The following is a 16,919-nucleotide window of genomic DNA, read 5'->3' as shown; positions in this document are numbered from 1 at the left end:
CAAATGTTCAATGATTATATCTAGTTAATATAGAAGGATTAATTAAATGGTTTGTAGAGTTTTAATATGCATGCTCATTGATATATCATCGTTTCTAAAAAAAAAAAAAAAAAAAAAAGAATTGTTTAGTTTGGGTACAGGTTAAAATTATTCTTTTACTTTTTCTTTTTACCAATTTTTCCTTTTTACTTTTTATTTGTTTTCTTTTTTTAAAATAATAGTATAACATTTCTCTCTCTTTCTCCGACTCACAAAATCCATGGTCAAGCAGCGAAGCAAGCTTTTCGATTTGTTCCTCTTCTCGTCTGCAAATCGTAAGTTTTTATCTTTTCTCTACCTCGAAAAAAAATTGATCTTCCTGTCCTTGGAACGTAAAGGATCAATCTTTGATTCTGGATTTTTCTCCCTCTTTCTTTTATTGTTATAATTGCAGAACATTCCATACTAGTGACCCTAAATTGAGTTGTTGGTTGTTGTTGCTAGAGAGATTCAGTACAATTAATTTATGGGTTCTGCTAGAGATTCGATAAGTAATTTGCCAGATGAGATACTAGGCAAAATCCTGTCTTTGCTTCCGACAAAAGAGGCTGCTTCCACATCGGTTCTGTCCAAGAGGTGGAAGAATCTTCTGGGTCTAGTAGACAGCCTTTCTTTTGATGAATCGATGGTTGTGTATCCAAATGAAGAAGAAGCTTTAAGTGGTTCACATCGCTTCTCTGATTTCGTAGAAAAGGCACTGGCTCTGTTTAGCAATTCTCCTCCCATGAAGAGGTTCTCTCTGTGTCATGTACCTAGAGATGGCTGCGACGATACATACCGCCGTTGGATTTTGACTGCTATGGAACGTGGTCTATTGGAACTACACTTGCACGCGGATACATATGTCCTCCGTATAGAGACAGAGTTGTTCACGAGCAAGACACTGGTTAAGCTCACACTGTCCGGTGAATGTTGTCTTGAAGCTGAGCGTGTGTTTCTCCCTGCCCTCAGATCACTTTCTCTCTTAACTGATTTCGGGATTGATATTCACAACCATTGTCGGATTCTTGATGGCTGCCCTGCTTTGGAAGAGTTATTCATACGTGATGCTGATCATGGCTATCCGCCATGTTGCAGTTCATTCGTAAAAAATGCATCCATCAAGCGACTTGTGGTTTTGGTTAATCTTCCGGATTTTAAAGAGCGTCACGATCTGTCTTATTTTGAAGCACCGAGTCTAGTTTACCTTGACTATTCTAGCTATGTCTGGTATGATTATGAGTTTGTTCATTTGGATTCGCTTGTCGAAGCCAGGCTGAGTCTCAAGTTATGGGATTATGATTACCAGTACGATGGTGACGATAGTGATGACTATTATTCTTCTGATGAGGACGGCGGTTCATGCTATTCTTATGTTGAACCAATGGAGGCTATATTCGGCGATATTACAAAACTAGTTGCGGGTATAAGCAACATCACAACTCTTCACTTGTCTCCCGATTCCCTTGAGGTCAAGTTCTACCTTCTTCTGTTGATTGTCTTTATTTTAGTTTGTCTACTGCTAGCTAGCAGGGTCTCTCTCACACTTATTATATATGGTTTTTGGTTGTGATGATCATCAGGCGTTTCATTTCTGCTGTACATCCATGCCGGTTTTCAACAAACTCCTTACTTTATCTATTGAGAGTAACAAGGATAAAGGTTGGCAAGTGATGCCACTTCTCCTTAAGAGTTGTCCAATTCTACACACTTTAGTTATCAAGGTATTATCAATTTCCTTACTGAGATTTTTTTTGTTGTTGTTTGTGTTACCCATTCATTATACATGTCAACCTGGTCTGGTTTCAGGGTCTTGTACATAGAGTAACAAACAAATGTGGAGATGCATGCTCTTGCATCCCTAAGAAGCGTAAGAGCAAGAAGAGCAAGAAATTGTCTTGTTTATGGACATGCCATGTGAAGGTACTAGAGGTTTCAGAGTATGGAGGTTCTTTTCAAGAGCTGAAACAGATGAGACATTTCTTGGGCAAGTTGGAATGTCTTCAAACTGTGGAAGTTGGTCTTGTTGCCGACAAAAGTGAGTTCTTGCAAGCTAATCTGCTGACTCTCCCCAGACTTTCATCAAAATGCAACATCCTGTTCAGCTGACCTTTTCTCCCCTCGTCTTTTTTTTTCGCTTTCGATGTAGCAGAGTGAAAGTAACTTAACATGAATATATGGTTTTATATATATCATTGGAGTTTTAACTCTGTTTCTGAGATAGTTTTTTTTTAATATGCATGCGTTGTACTTCTTGATAGTGCGTATGATCTGAAAATACATAATATGAAGAGTGAGCTTTACTGTACATTGTTCCTACCATGGATTTGTTGTTGTTGAATGTTGATTTAGGTGAGTCCCCACTTGAATTTCAGCTATTACTTTGATACTTAAGTTAAAGCTGCTTTGAGAAAACAAGAGTGATTTAGAGAGAAAAAAAAAAAACAGAGAGAATTCTTTAATTGCAAACGAACGAAATCTGGTTTACGGTAAGACATGATTTTTCAAATCTGCAGGCTTTTTTTTTCATGTGGATGATTCAGAAACAACATTGAATGTTTGCTTGAGTAAACACAGGAATACAGACTTCAATCTGTAAGTAAACACATTGAAAGAGAAGAGAATGAGAGCTAATAAAAGGGAAGGATGAGCGGACACTGAGAACTTACAAGATTTCAGTTTTGGCTTACAAGACATTGAGAACTTACAATCAACACCTTAGACTTCACTTCTAGAATCTCGGTCATCATTTGTCAAACTTTGCAGGCGTCTCAGGCTCATGCAGAGAAGCTGCAGGACTTGTAATCCCACCGTATGAAGGAAAAAATGTGGAGCTGACATTAGTCGTTTCACTGGTGGTGAATTGGCCCAATCATTGAAATATTCACAAGGTTGTGCTACTTTGGTAGCTAGCTATTGCTATTCTAGAAAGTTTCAAATTTAACCATGGCTTCTCATTGTTATTTGTTAATTTACTTGCTCTGATTATCTCTTTATGATTTTATCCAGTTGAAACTTGCGTCTCTTGCTTCAGATATAATAACAAAGCGGTTTACCTACTCAGGTTGTTTCAGTTGTGATAGTTGGACTACCAACAGGTTGTTGAACACATTAGATGTCCAAAATGGACGTAAAGACTATTGGATCCTTAAGTGTATGCTGATTCAGGAGTAGATTTTCATAGATAATCTGAGTCACAAGCTTTAAAGAGCATATATATATATATATAGCGATTTCTTAAGCTTCTGCAGTACTATCTAACTTTCTATCTCTTCCACTTGTTACCATACTTTCTCACCTAAATGTGGCTTTAGTGTACCAACTAGAGAAGTGAGAAGTGATAATCTTGAGTCACTGGTTGTGGTAAATGGATTCCAGTAGGGGACTGGCCTTTTCCAACGTGTATGCATAGCTTTTCGCTTGTTTCAAGGGATAATGACTAAAGAAAGAACATGGAAATCAAGTATGTGATAGCCATTAGTGTGTTTGTGGTTCACCGTATCTTTGTAGAGTGCTATGAAATCCGTTGACATGGTCCAAGTGCGGCTTTGACTGTTTATTAGTACAACATCTTCTCTCAACACTAAGTTCTAATAAATTAGAGAATATTCTCTATATATATCATAAGCAGTCACTCTCTCTTCTCTTCTCTATAACTACATGCTCCACCAGAGAAATAAGCATTCTACACAATCCACGATCTTGACGAATTATATGAAACACTACTCAAACCAGTTCAGTTGGAAAAAAATCAAAAAGGCATGTGCTTGGACAAAGTAATGTAATGAAATCAATAGGGCCATCAAACTATGAAAATACTATAACTCTATATAAGAGTACGACCAACTTACTGGTTTCTTATCAAACCATTAAAATTGGTAGATATTTCAAATTTCTAAGGATAGAGTGGCATATATGCATGCAGATGTCCATATATAGTAATATCAAATTGTCAATTGTCCGTTAATCGTTATCAATTCTTTTTGTCAAGAACATTTTTTTAGAAAGAAACCTATATATACTCTTATAGACCTCTTGTCTTAAGTTAAACTTGTTTGTATTTCTTTGATAAGTGGATAATTTTCATGGCAATAAGAAGTTAAATAAGATAAATGAAAATGATCATGTGACCAATTGTTTTTAAATTGTGTCAAAACAAATTTATTTATTTATTTTTATTTATAAAGTGAAGTGTAAATTTTTAATAACAATTTATTTTATTTTGAAACACCAGTTTTTATGTGGACATCTGATTTATAATAGAACACCTTAACAAAACGAAATCTTAAATATAAAATCCTAATCCCTAATATACATTTAATAAACTAGATTTTTAGGAGAAAAAAAAAATAACACTTCTAATAACAATTATAAGTGTTAGTATCTACTATCTCAAATTTCTTAATATATCCCCAAAATATTTCAAATAATCATTAAAAGTAACAAGAAGATGCAATAATTGGATTTTCAGAAACTAATATGTAAACTTACTTACAACTTAAAAATTTGGTATATGTACACACTATGTACTATCAATTGATTTTGCATTTGTATAAACTATTTATGAAATGTAAGAAGTTAGGTCACAAACTCATATACAGTATCAGTTCTAAATGACAAAACACAACATAAAATACATATAAAACGGCACACATGTTTGGCGACAAAAAAACAAAAAACAAATGGCACAAATTTCACATATATATGATCATGTTTTTTTCCTAAAATTTTATGTATGGTTGAACTTGAAGATAATAATATAACTGAAATATCCTGTATTTTTTAAGAATTAATTTCTAAGCATGCTAATATACTAAAACTAATATCTTTTTTGTTTAAGAAACTTCAAAATATTTACTAATATATCCTGTATTTAAGAAACTTCAAAATATTTATTACTCATTGTCATACTAGATTAATTCTCCATTTTACTTTCTAGTATATATATATTTGGTCAAAGATAATATAATTTATGTATTTTTTTTTGTTTTGTTTTGAATATCCCACACAAACTAATGTACTATAATTAACTTGTTTTATTAAAAAAAAGTGTAAGAATCCCTCTTTAAAAATCTACATACTTTTCTTTCTTAATGATTAGTGGATATGTACATTTCCAGAGGCCAAAACGAGACCAAAAAGAGACCAAAACTATGTAAAATCTATGAACTTTTACAAAATTATTGTATGTTTAAACAAGATTTACTTCCAATCCCACCATATTAGAAATCTCTTATTTAAAATATACTAAAACTAATACTTTATATACAAAATATATAGTCAATGCCATTATAGACTAATTCCCAGATATTCTCAAATATTTAGGCTATGAACGAAATGAGTTTTTTAATTGGTTTTATAAAGGTTGTATATGTGAGAATATTAACCACGAGATCCATATTTTTGATCGTAGAATACAGAAAGAAATATATGTGTGACATGTGAATCACAATCCTTTCGATTGTTCAGTTTAATACAAAGTAGAATTGTTTCAAAATAATTTGAAGGTATCTTAAATATCAGTCTATGTCAATTTTAGCTCATATCCTTTAGAGATAATCATGAACCTGTTCAGTCTTCTATTTGCAGCTGGTAATTTGAAGGTACTGCAAGGTTTTATTAGTAATCTCTCCCAAGTCCTAAGCAAAATAAAGTACAAATTACAGTCTGGTTCTACTTATTCTGCAGAAGCACATAGAAGAAAGATGAGAAAATAGTTTTGATTAATTACTTTTTTTACCAACTAAACTAGATTTTAACCCGTTGTACATCGCGGGACAAAATTTATATAACAAAAAAAAATTAAAATTTTAAAAATTGTATTAGTGTGTTAATTTTGTTTGGTGTTTAAGATTGTATAATTATATTTTGATTATTAATTCTAAAATTTAACCAGCTATATACTGTATAATAATAAAAAAATATAATAATACTGCATTAATTAGTTTTATTTATAATAATGTTATATGGCACTACTCAAAGCAATTCAGTAGGAAAAATATCAAAAAGGCATATGTGCTTGGACAAAGTAATGTAATGAGATCAAAGGATCATCAAACTAAGAATTAGGGGTTTTTCTAAAACATTGGGGTTTTCAAACCTTAAAAAAGAAAAAGTCAGGGTCTGATGATGTAAATTGTGAAAATATTGGGGATAAACCCGACGCGATTCCAAGAAACCCATAATCGCCCGCTCAAATCAATTTGTTTTTTTTTTTCCCTGCGACATTCATCTCGTTGAGCTTTTTCCACAATTCGCCTCCGATTCCACGTTTCTCCTCCAATCTCGTTTGACACTGACGAAGATGAACGAGGAAGTAGATGATTCGCATCCGACGGTGAAAGCAGACGTGGCGATGAACGAGGAAATAACGACGAACGAAGCAGCAGACGAGTCAAACACGGAGATCGATGAGGTACAAAACCTAAAATCTAATTCTCTTCGTTATCGTCTTCATCATCGGTTTCTTGAGATTGAGTCTACGAAATTGCGGATGATTCGTTACTATTTAGGGTTTCTAGGGTTCGAGAATTAGAATTTGAGCGCCAAGATTCATGGATTCGTTAGTTTGAATTAGGGATGTCAATCATTCATTCTCTCTGGTTTGGTTCGGTTGAATTCTCCTTCACTTGTTAGAAGTTTACTGTGGTTTGGTTTTAGGCGAGAAGATGATTAGTCTTTTTAAGTATATATGGATGTTAATCATTTTTGGAGTATCTGGTTTGGTTCGGCTTGATTCTATAAAAATTGTTAGAAGATTGATGTGGTTTGATTTAGGGCCAGAAGATGATTAGTTTACTTTTAGTTATGGATATTAATCATGTGTGGACCAAAAATATCTTTTGTTTGGTTCAGCTTTGATGTGATTCATGTTTTTTTTGGGCCAGCTGATGATTAGTCTTTTAAATATGGATGTTAATCATGTTTGGAAAGAATTATCTCTGGTTTGGTTCGGCTGATTGTTAGAAATTTTAATTTGGGTTATGTTTTTTGGGCCAGAAGATGATTAGTTTTAAGTATGGATGTGTTAATCATGTGTGTGGACCAAATATCTTTTGTTTGGTTCAGCTGGACTCTATAAGTTTGATGTGGTTTATGTTTTTTGGGCCAGAAGATGATTTGTATGTTAATTATGTTTGGAAAATATCTCTGGTTTGTTAGAAATTTTGCTGTCTTTTAAGGGTTATAACCCTGAATATTATTTAATAATTTGGCCTGACCTATTCTACTTTTTCCACAGGAAGCTGTAGTAGCCGCAAACACACTCCTTGACATCTTCCGTCAGCAATCCAAACTGCTGAAAGTGGTGTATCCTAGCACATTCCAACATCAATGTGCATTGGTAGGATGCACACTGTCTAGGGAGAGTGGAATGGTGTACTGTTGTGTGTGGCATCAAGATCTGGCGTCAAAATTGTCTAAGGAGGACGTCTCTCTCCACTGCTTCGGTGGGTTCACCAATCCAGCCGCAAGAAATCTCACATGTGCAGCAGCTGTACGTTTGAAAAGACAGAACATTGACGTTGGTATACCTGAGTTTGATAACGAAGACATCTTCACCACTTATCCATGGGATCAGCCCGAGCTCTTCACCATACCTCATCCTCGACCAAACCGCGCCTGGCTATTTTTCCATAAACGACCTTCAATCTACAAACACATAAACAAGGTTTTGGGCATACATTGGAAGGCAGACCGTCTGAAATCTTTCAGAATGGATGATGAAGAAGTTATAGCTACAAAGACACTCACCTTACGCTTTGATAAGACGGGCTCAGAAGATGTTAAACACGCACAGCAAGGAACGTGGACTCTCCATCACTATGAGTATGAAGGTGTCTCTCTATATTGCCTTACCTATGTAATGGGCGACAACATGTCTGAGAATAAAAAAGGCAAAGACGACAGTGACAAGGAGGAGGAGGACAAGACTCATAAGGAAGATCCCAAGGAAGATCCCAAGGAAGATAAGACTGGAAAGCCAAAACAGGGCAAGGGAAATAAGAGAAACCAGGACCAGGAAAAAAGGAGAAGAACCACCAATAAATCTTCTCCTGCTACTGCAATTCCAGAGGTTACCATGGATTCACTTCTCACAAAGTAAGCTTATACTTTCCTTCCTCTCCTCTCTGTTTTCTCTTATAACGTACCTTTACAGTGGTGGGGTTTTATTGTTGTCTTTGTCTTTTTTTATTGCAGATTCCAGGACTTTGTTGTCACTGTTCCAGGTTGGCTTGTTAATACAGAAAATGCAGGCTTTCATGCCAATACAGATGCAAAGCCAGAGGTATGTGATACCTTTTGAGGAGCATTTTTCTTTGTCTACTAGCTCTCTTTCAACTTCTGATTTCTTTCTTTTTCTTAGATCCCAAAATATGAAATCGGATTTGGAATTGATTCTTGATTTGATTATTAGATTTCTCTTAGAATCTGGTTAGTGATGGTGATTATGAACAAACCATATCTGTGAAAATTGGAATTGCTTCATAAAGTTCTCGTTAGGTTCTTGAAATTAAGAAGTTCACTAAACTCGGATACGAATCAGAGAATTATCTTTAGCTTGTTTCTTTCTTGTGAAACACATTAATTCTGGTTACATGAATGTATAATGTCCCAGGCTAAATTGCGCAAGAACTATAGGGAGAATATAATATCCAGTTATGAGGTAATGATAAGAAGCCTTTACTCGTCTTTTTTTTAATAGGTTTTCTTGAGTTTCTCTTATTGCAAATGTTTCCTTTTCTGCAGCTATGTTACAGGGGGTGGTCTAATTTTGATCCCAAATTGTTTTTGCTTCCCTCTTTCCTGGAGGCGATCACAGAGGCAAGCTTCAGACGCATCAATTCTCAAGCGTATCCCAGTGTTTTTGTCTTTCAAATGTTTCAGCATGACTTCTTTGAGAAATTGATGGTTGAGGTAATAATAACCCCATCATCTTGCCAGCCACTTTATCCTCTTTGTATCATTCATTTGCTACTTTTTTTTTTTGATTTACCAGGCAGAAACTTTCAGAAAGTGGGTTCAAGAGAAAAATTACCGGATCAGGAGACTTAACAACACGAGTAACTACGGTGTTGTGCTTGGCAACTTTGGCCTGGATATTTTCTTTAACAAACTCATGCAGGATTTTATCTTTCCTCTTTGCAAAGGCAAGTCAATACTTGACTTGTTTGCTTTGGTTAAGCAAATCTAATGAAATACAGTAACGCTGAACTTCACTCTATTGTTTTGCAGTATTCTTCCATGAAGTGCGTGGAGCAATGTTTGACTCTCACTATGGCTTTTTTATTGAATATGGTGATGATAGGGATGCTGAATTAGGTGAGTCTCTTTGATTTTCTGCAATTACTTTGCAACATTGATTCTGCAATGTACGATCTTTCCTGAAGTGCAAACGAACTCTTAGAGAAAACCAGAGTGAATTCTTTAATACCAAACATGAACCTGGTTTAGTATAAGGATTTTCTTTACAAACCTGTGTATATCAATGTTCTTGTGATTGATTGGTCTCTTTTGAAGTGTGTCTATCTTTGTTCAATTGATTATCTGAGGTACATTTGCAGTGTGTCTGTGTCACTCTTAGTTGGAAACATATGAATGTGTGCCATTTTTAGGAAGAGAGGAAACATAATAACATGGAAAAGTCAGCTATTGGGGTTGTTACATGATGGATTAAAAGTGCTTATATATATGACTAATCTCTGGGAAAATCGTCTGGGACAGAATGAATACTAGTGACTGTTTATTTGGGCAATGGATGCTTCTTTTTGTTAATCTGTGTTTCAACTTATCAGTAACTAGTGCCCTGATTTTCTTTTATAAAATATGCAGACTTACATATGGATGAATCAGAAATTACATTGAATGTTTGCTTGAAGAAACAATTTGAGGGAGGGGAAATATTCTTCGGAGGCACACGATGCAAAAAACATATGACGACAAAGTTTAAGGCAGAGGTATGTGTCCTTTTGAGGAGCCTTTTTGTTGTTGTCCTACTACATTTCAGTATTTCGTAAATGGCAAAATGTTTTAAGAAATAAAGGAAACAACTATTTCTCACTGAAGCAGGAAATGTTTCGTTACACTCATTTACCGGGTCAAGCTATACTTCACCGTGGCCGCCACTGCCATGGTGTCAATACCACAAGAACACCTTGTTATCGGGCCACTATAATTTTTTCGGGAAAATTTTTCGATTTTGGCGGGAAAAAAATTTTGGCGGGAAATTTTTTGGCGGGAAAATATTTTCGATTTTGATGACTGTACATTCTTGCTGTCACTCAAAAAAGGGTACTTTGGTCATTTTGTATATAAAGAGGGGTAGTTTTAAAAATGGTCAACATGAAGGGGTATTTTTAAAAAGAGATATGGAAAAAGGGGCATTTTTGAGAATGCCCCAAAAATACAGGATATTTCAGTTATATTATTATCTTCAAGTTCAACCATACATAAAATTTTAGGAAAAAAACATGATCATATATATGTGACATTTGTGCCATTTGGTTTTTGTTTTTTTGTCGCCAAACATGTGTGCCGTTTTATATGTATTTTATGTTGTGTTTTGTCATTTAGAACTGATACTGTATATGAGTTTGTGACCTAACTTCTTACATTTCATAAATAGTTTATACAAATGCAAAATCAATTGATAGTACATAGTGTGTACATATACCAAATTTTTAAGTTGTAAGTAAGTTTACATATTAGTTTCTGAAAATCCAATTATTGCATCTTCTTGTTACTTTTAATGATTATTTGAAATATTTTGGGGATATATTAAGAAATTTGAGATAGTAGATACTAACACTTATAATTGTTATTAGAAGTGTTATTTTTTTTTTCTCCTAAAAATCTAGTTTATTAAATGTATATTAGGGATTAGGATTTTATATTTAAGATTTCGTTTTGTTAAGGTGTTCTATTATAAATCAGATGTCCACATAAAAACTGGTGTTTCAAAATAAAATAAATTGTTATTAAAAATTTACACTTCACTTTATAAATAAAAATAAATAAATAAATTTGTTTTGACACAATTTAAAAACAATTGGTCACATGATCATTTTCATTTATCTTATTTAACTTCTTATTGCCATGAAAATTATCCACTTATCAAAGAAATACAAACAAGTTTAACTTAAGACAAGAGGTCTATAAGAGTATATATAGGTTTCTTTCTAAAAAAATGTTCTTGACAAAAAGAATTGATAACGATTAACGGACAATTGACAATTTGATATTACTATATATGGACATCTGCATGCATATATGCCACTCTATCCTTAGAAATTTGAAATATCTACCAATTTTAATGGTTTGATAAGAAACCAGTAAGTTGGTCGTACTCTTATATAGAGTTATAGTATTTTCATAGTTTGATGGCCCTATTGATTTCATTACATTACTTTGTCCAAGCACATGCCTTTTTGATTTTTTTCCAACTGAACTGGTTTGAGTAGTGTGCCATATAATTCGTCAAGATCGTGGATTGTGTAGAATGCTTATTTCTCTGGTGGAGCATGTAGTTATAGAGAAGAGAAGAGAGAGTGACTGCTTATGATATATATAGAGAATGTTCTCTAATTTATTAGAACTTAGTGTTGAGAGAAGATGTTGTACTAATAAACAGTCAAAGCCGCACTTGGACCATGTCAACGGATTTCATAGCACTCTACAAAGATACGGTGAACCACAAACACACTAATGGCTATCACATACTTGATTTCCATGTTCTTTCTTTAGTCATTATCCCTTGAAACAAGCGAAAAGCTATGCATACACGTTGGAAAAGGCCAGTCCCCTACTGGAATCCATTTACCACAACCAGTGACTCAAGATTATCACTTCTCACTTCTCTAGTTGGTACACTAAAGCCACATTTAGGTGAGAAAGTATGGTAACAAGTGGAAGAGATAGAAAGTTAGATAGTACTGCAGAAGCTTAAGAAATCGCTATATATATATATGCTCTTTAAAGCTTGTGACTCAGATTGTCTATGAAAATCTACTCCTGAATCAGCATACACTTAAGGATCCAATAGTCTTTACGTCCATTTTGGACATCTAATGTGTTCAACAACCTGTTGGTAGTCCAACTATCACAACTGAAACAACCTGAGTAGGTAAACCGCTTTGTTATTATATCTGAAGCAAGAGACGCAAGTTTCAACTGGATAAAATCATAAAGAGATAATCAGAGCAAGTAAATTAACAAATAACAATGAGAAGCCATGGTTAAATTTGAAACTTTCTAGAATAGCAATAGCTAGCTACCAAAGTAGCACAACCTTGTGAATATTTCAATGATTGGGCCAATTCACCACCAGTGAAACGACTAATGTCAGCTCCACATTTTTTCCTTCATACGGTGGGATTACAAGTCCTGCAGCTTCTCTGCATGAGCCTGAGACGCCTGCAAAGTTTGACAAATGATGACCGAGATTCTAGAAGTGAAGTCTAAGGTGTTGATTGTAAGTTCTCAATGTCTTGTAAGCCAAAACTGAAATCTTGTAAGTTCTCAGTGTCCGCTCATCCTTCCCTTTTATTAGCTCTCATTCTCTTCTCTTTCAATGTGTTTACTTACAGATTGAAGTCTGTATTCCTGTGTTTACTCAAGCAAACATTCAATGTTGTTTCTGAATCATCCACATGAAAAAAAAAGCCTGCAGATTTGAAAAATCATGTCTTACCGTAAACCAGATTTCGTTCGTTTGCAATTAAAGAATTCTCTCTGTTTTTTTTTTTTCTCTCTAAATCACTCTTGTTTTCTCAAAGCAGCTTTAACTTAAGTATCAAAGTAATAGCTGAAATTCAAGTGGGGACTCACCTAAATCAACATTCAACAACAACAAATCCATGGTAGGAACAATGTACAGTAAAGCTCACTCTTCATATTATGTATTTTCAGATCATACGCACTATCAAGAAGTACAACGCATGCATATTAAAAAAAAACTATCTCAGAAACAGAGTTAAAACTCCAATGATATATATAAAACCATATATTCATGTTAAGTTACTTTCACTCTGCTACATCGAAAGCGAAAAAAAAAGACGAGGGGAGAAAAGGTCAGCTGAACAGGATGTTGCATTTTGATGAAAGTCTGGGGAGAGTGAGCAGATTAGCTTGCAAGAACTCACTTTTGTCGGCAACAAGACCAACTTCCACAGTTTGAAGACATTCCAACTTCCCCAAGAAATGTCTCATCTGATTCAGCTCTTGAAAAGAACCTCCATACTCTGAAACCTCTAGTACATTCACATGGCATGTCCATAAACAAGACAATTTCTTGCTCTTCTTCCTCTTACGCTTCTTCGGGATGCAAGAGCATGCATCTCCACATTTGTTTGTTACTCTATGTACAAGACCCTGAAACCAGACCAGGTTGACATGTATAATAATGAATGGGCAACACAAACAACAACAAAAGAATCTCAGTAAGGAAATTGATAATACCTTGAAAACTAAAGTGTGTAGAATTGGACAACTATTAAGGAGAAGTGGCATCACTTGCCAACTTTTATCCTTGTTACTCTCAATAGATAAAGTAAGGAGTTTGTTGAAAACTGGCATGGATTTACAGCAGAAATGAAACGCCTGATGATCATCACAACCAAAAACCATATATAATAAGTGTGAGATCACAACCAAAAACCATATATAATAAGTGTGAGAGAGACCCTGCTAGCTAGCAGTAGACAAACCAAAATAAAGACAGTCAACAGAAGAAGGTAGAACTGACCTCAAGGGAATCGGGAGACAAGTGAAGAGTTGTGATGTTGCTTATACCCGCAACTAGTTTTGTAACATCGCCGAATAAAGCCTCCATTGGTTCAACATAAGAATAGCATGAACCGCCGTTCTCATCAGAAGAATAATAGTCATCACTATCGTCATCATCGTACTGGTAATCATAATTGTAATCATAATCCCATAACTTGAGACTCAGCCTGGCTTCGACAAGCGAATCCAAATGAACAAACTCATAATCATACCAGACATAGCTAGAATAGTCAAGGTAAACTAGACTCGGTGCTTCAAAATAAGACAGATCGTGACGCTCTTTAAAATCCGGAAGATTAACCAAAACCACAAGTCGCTTGATGGATGCATTTTTTACGAATGAACTGCAACATGGCGGATAGCCATGATCAGCATCACGTATGAATAACTCTTCCAAAGCAGGGCAGCCATCAAGAATCCGACAATGGTTGTGAATATCAATCCCGAAATCAGTTAAGAGAGAAAGTGATCTGAGGGCAGGGAGAAACACACGCTCAGCTTCAAGACAACATTCACCGGACAGTGTGAGCTTAACCAGTGTCTTGCTCGTGAACAACTCTGTCTCTATACGGAGGACATATGTATCCGCGTGCAAGTGTAGTTCCAATAGACCACGTTCCATAGCAGTCAAAATCCAACGGCGGTATGTATCGTCGCAGCCATCTCTAGGTACATGACACAGAGAGAACCTCTTCATGGGAGGAGAATTGCTAAACAGAGCCAGTGCCTTTTCTACGAAATCAGAGAAGCGATGTGAACCACTTAAAGCTTCTTCTTCATTTGGATACACAACCATCGATTCATCAAAAGAAAGGCTGTCTACTAGACCCAGAAGATTCTTCCACCTCTTGGACAGAACCGATGTGGAAGCAGCCTCTTTTGTCGGAAGCAAAGACAGGATTTTGCCTAGTATCTCATCTGGCAAATTACTTATCGAATCTCTAGCAGAACCCATAAATTAATTGTACTGAATCTCTCTAGCAACAACAACCAACAACTCAATTTAGGGTCACTAGTATGGAATGTTCTGCAATTATAACAATAAAAGAAAGAGGGAGAAAAATCCAGAATCAAAGATTGATCCTTTACGTTCCAAGGACAGGAAGATCAATTTTTTTNCACGTTCCATAGCAGTCAAAATCCAACGGCGGTATGTATCGTCGCAGCCATCTCTAGGTACATGACACAGAGAGAACCTCTTCATGGGAGGAGAATTGCTAAACAGAGCCAGTGCCTTTTCTACGAAATCAGAGAAGCGATGTGAACCACTTAAAGCTTCTTCTTCATTTGGATACACAACCATCGATTCATCAAAAGAAAGGCTGTCTACTAGACCCAGAAGATTCTTCCACCTCTTGGACAGAACCGATGTGGAAGCAGCCTCTTTTGTCGGAAGCAAAGACAGGATTTTGCCTAGTATCTCATCTGGCAAATTACTTATCGAATCTCTAGCAGAACTCATAAATTAATTGTACTGAATCTCTCTAGCAACAACAACCAACAACTCAATTAATTGTATGGAATGTTCTGCAATTATATCAATAAAAGAGAGAGAGAGAGAGAGAAAAATCCAGAATCAAATATTGATCCTTCACGTTCCAAGGACAGGAAGATTTTGAGAGTCGGAGAAAGAGAGAGAATGTTATACTATTATCTAAAAAAGGAAAGACAAAAAAAAGTGTAGAAGGGAAAATTGATAAAAAAAAAAAAGTAAAAAAATAATTTTAACCTGAACCCAAACCAAACAACTTTATTATTATTTTTTTTTTCCATCAAACACTCTTTTATTATATATTAGATTAAAGGTTTACAAACTTTTTTTGAAAAAGAGCCAAATACACCAATAAACTTACACATGAGGACAAAATAAACTACAAACAACGATTTTAAAAAACGTACATAAAACAAACTTTAAAGCTTGACTTGAAACCATAAAGTGATAAGATACATAAAAACGAAAATAAGTCCTAAGGTAAAGAATTGCCACACAAAGTGAGACCACTCATGGTAAAGGATGACCGACCACTGCCACATAGTCAGCCACCTTGATAACCATTGCCGCAAACGTTACAAAAGAATGAACGCGGTGTTTGGATTTCGTGCGTGCACCAAAGGTCCCTGGGAAAAATGGTTACACGCTAGACAAGACGAGGATCTTGAAAACCAAGAACCTGAAAAGACACTTGGAGAAAGTGTTGTATTGCACAAAGCTTCAATTGCCATTACTATGCCTTCTAAAAGACACAATCGAAGAGGAGAGGAAGCAAAATCCTTAATCAGTTGTAAAAGCCATATGCCTATCTTTAGAGAAGCTTTCTTGAAGTATTCCCTAAAAAGATGGGCACACGCTCTTTGTCTTCTTTTTCTTACATGTCGTAGAAATATTGTTTTCAATTTCAGAATTGTGTATAAGTCTCGTTTCTATACCACCAATTATGTAGCTTTATTTTTCCAAAATTATCTGAATTAAGAGGAGAGTTTAACTACAAATAAAAAATGTGAGGTAATTTCTGTAGAAACATAAACTTATGCGGTTATTTTATAAAAGTATAATTTTGTAGGTGCTAGCGACAAAGACCTTAAACGAAATCAACGGTCTATATAAAAAGAGACCGGAACTAAAACAGGCTTTAGAAGCCATCGAAGATACAAAACGATCTTAAATGCTGATACAAAAAAGAGACCGGAACTTAAACGATCTTAAATGCTAAAACAGGCTTTAAAAGAGACCGGAACTACATATGTAGTCGAAGATACAAAACGATCTTAAATGCTGATGTTCCCGAAGCCATCGAAGCTATCTTGTTGGTGCGGGAATTAGCACCCCCAACATACCGATCTAAACCCGTTAAGAGAACCGATCATCTAAACCGGGAACTCGACCTGGGTTTGGACTTCATCCCTGAAGGCCCAATAACACCGAGAGGCCCACTGCCGAGGTGACGAACCGACACTTCAACTCGCCCTGCGGCTGACCTAGTAAGAAGGGAAAGACTTTCCTAATCAGTTCGCCTGATTTTAGGAAAGTCAATATATTTAATATATTCGAATATATTCAATAGATATTTGAATACCTATAAATAGAGGGCAATCCTCTCATTGTAAGATCCAACCAATTC

The 16,919-nt window shown here is 35.3% G+C and overlaps 4 protein-coding genes across 5 annotated transcripts; 2 read left to right on the top strand and 2 right to left on the bottom strand.

Annotated features, from left to right (window-relative positions):
• LOC104758084 (F-box/LRR-repeat protein At1g48400-like) lies at nucleotides 227-2,303 on the top strand. Of its 2 annotated transcripts, none has more exons than XM_010480896.2 (4): nucleotides 227-314; nucleotides 484-1,489; nucleotides 1,602-1,742; nucleotides 1,828-2,303. In XM_010480896.2, the coding sequence occupies exons 2-4, from the start codon at nucleotides 506-508 to the stop codon at nucleotides 2,125-2,127; spliced, it is 1,425 nt and encodes a 474-aa protein (XP_010479198.1). In that variant the 5' UTR covers nucleotides 227-314; nucleotides 484-505; the 3' UTR covers nucleotides 2,128-2,303. The 2 variants fall into 2 exon arrangements, with proteins under 2 accessions (XP_010479198.1, XP_010479197.1); XM_010480895.2 differs by having other exon boundaries at nucleotides 228-314; nucleotides 434-1,489.
• Nucleotides 6,212-10,621, top strand: LOC104758083. Its single transcript, XM_010480894.2, has 10 exons — nucleotides 6,212-6,433; nucleotides 7,259-8,118; nucleotides 8,218-8,305; nucleotides 8,636-8,683; nucleotides 8,767-8,934; nucleotides 9,017-9,167; nucleotides 9,253-9,339; nucleotides 9,850-9,974; nucleotides 10,087-10,265; nucleotides 10,591-10,621. The coding sequence occupies exons 1-10, from the start codon at nucleotides 6,323-6,325 to the stop codon at nucleotides 10,619-10,621; spliced, it is 1,848 nt and encodes a 615-aa protein (XP_010479196.2). The 5' UTR covers nucleotides 6,212-6,322.
• LOC104758082 (F-box/LRR-repeat protein At1g48400-like) lies at nucleotides 12,888-14,911 on the bottom strand. Its single transcript, XM_010480893.2, has 3 exons — nucleotides 13,760-14,911; nucleotides 13,474-13,614; nucleotides 12,888-13,386 (listed from the first exon to the last, which is right to left on the bottom strand). Exons 1-3 carry the CDS (start codon nucleotides 14,753-14,755, stop codon nucleotides 13,087-13,089), a joined length of 1,437 nt encoding a protein of 478 aa, XP_010479195.1. The 5' UTR covers nucleotides 14,756-14,911; the 3' UTR covers nucleotides 12,888-13,086.
• Nucleotides 14,956-15,412, bottom strand: LOC109129841 (putative F-box protein At1g47915). Its single transcript, XM_019238752.1, is given in 2 exon segments — nucleotides 14,956-15,076; nucleotides 15,079-15,412. Coding segments are annotated over 2 exon segments (213 nt in total). The 5' UTR covers nucleotides 15,263-15,412; the 3' UTR covers nucleotides 14,956-15,047.

This window comes from Camelina sativa, chromosome 17, assembly GCF_000633955.1.
Source record: "Camelina sativa cultivar DH55 chromosome 17, Cs, whole genome shotgun sequence".
Classification (NCBI taxonomy): domain Eukaryota; kingdom Viridiplantae; phylum Streptophyta; class Magnoliopsida; order Brassicales; family Brassicaceae; genus Camelina; species Camelina sativa.
Note: the sequence above shows the minus strand (reverse complement) of the source record. Positions and strands in the feature narration are given on the sequence as shown.

What these genes read in the sequence shown, in the direction of transcription:
- LOC104758084 (XM_010480896.2), top strand. Translation starts at nt 506, where the DNA reads ATGGGTTCTGCTAGAGATTCGATAAGTAATTTGCCAGATGAGATACTA. An exon ending in TGTCTCCCGATTCCCTTGAG is followed by an intron (nt 1,490 to 1,601) that starts GTCAAGTTCTAC and finishes GATGATCATCAG; the next exon opens with GCGTTTCATTTCTGCTGTAC. An exon ending in TACACACTTTAGTTATCAAG is followed by an intron (nt 1,743 to 1,827) that starts GTATTATCAATT and finishes GTCTGGTTTCAG; the next exon opens with GGTCTTGTACATAGAGTAAC.
- LOC104758083 (XM_010480894.2), top strand. Translation starts at nt 6,323, where the DNA reads ATGAACGAGGAAGTAGATGATTCGCATCCGACGGTGAAAGCAGACGTG. An exon ending in CAAACACGGAGATCGATGAG is followed by an intron (nt 6,434 to 7,258) that starts GTACAAAACCTA and finishes CTTTTTCCACAG; the next exon opens with GAAGCTGTAGTAGCCGCAAA. An exon ending in ATATAATATCCAGTTATGAG is followed by an intron (nt 8,684 to 8,766) that starts GTAATGATAAGA and finishes CCTTTTCTGCAG; the next exon opens with CTATGTTACAGGGGGTGGTC.
- LOC104758082 (XM_010480893.2), bottom strand. Translation starts at nt 14,755, where the DNA reads ATGGGTTCTGCTAGAGATTCGATAAGTAATTTGCCAGATGAGATACTA. An exon ending in TGTCTCCCGATTCCCTTGAG is followed by an intron (nt 13,615 to 13,759) that starts GTCAGTTCTACC and finishes GATGATCATCAG; the next exon opens with GCGTTTCATTTCTGCTGTAA. An exon ending in TACACACTTTAGTTTTCAAG is followed by an intron (nt 13,387 to 13,473) that starts GTATTATCAATT and finishes GTCTGGTTTCAG; the next exon opens with GGTCTTGTACATAGAGTAAC.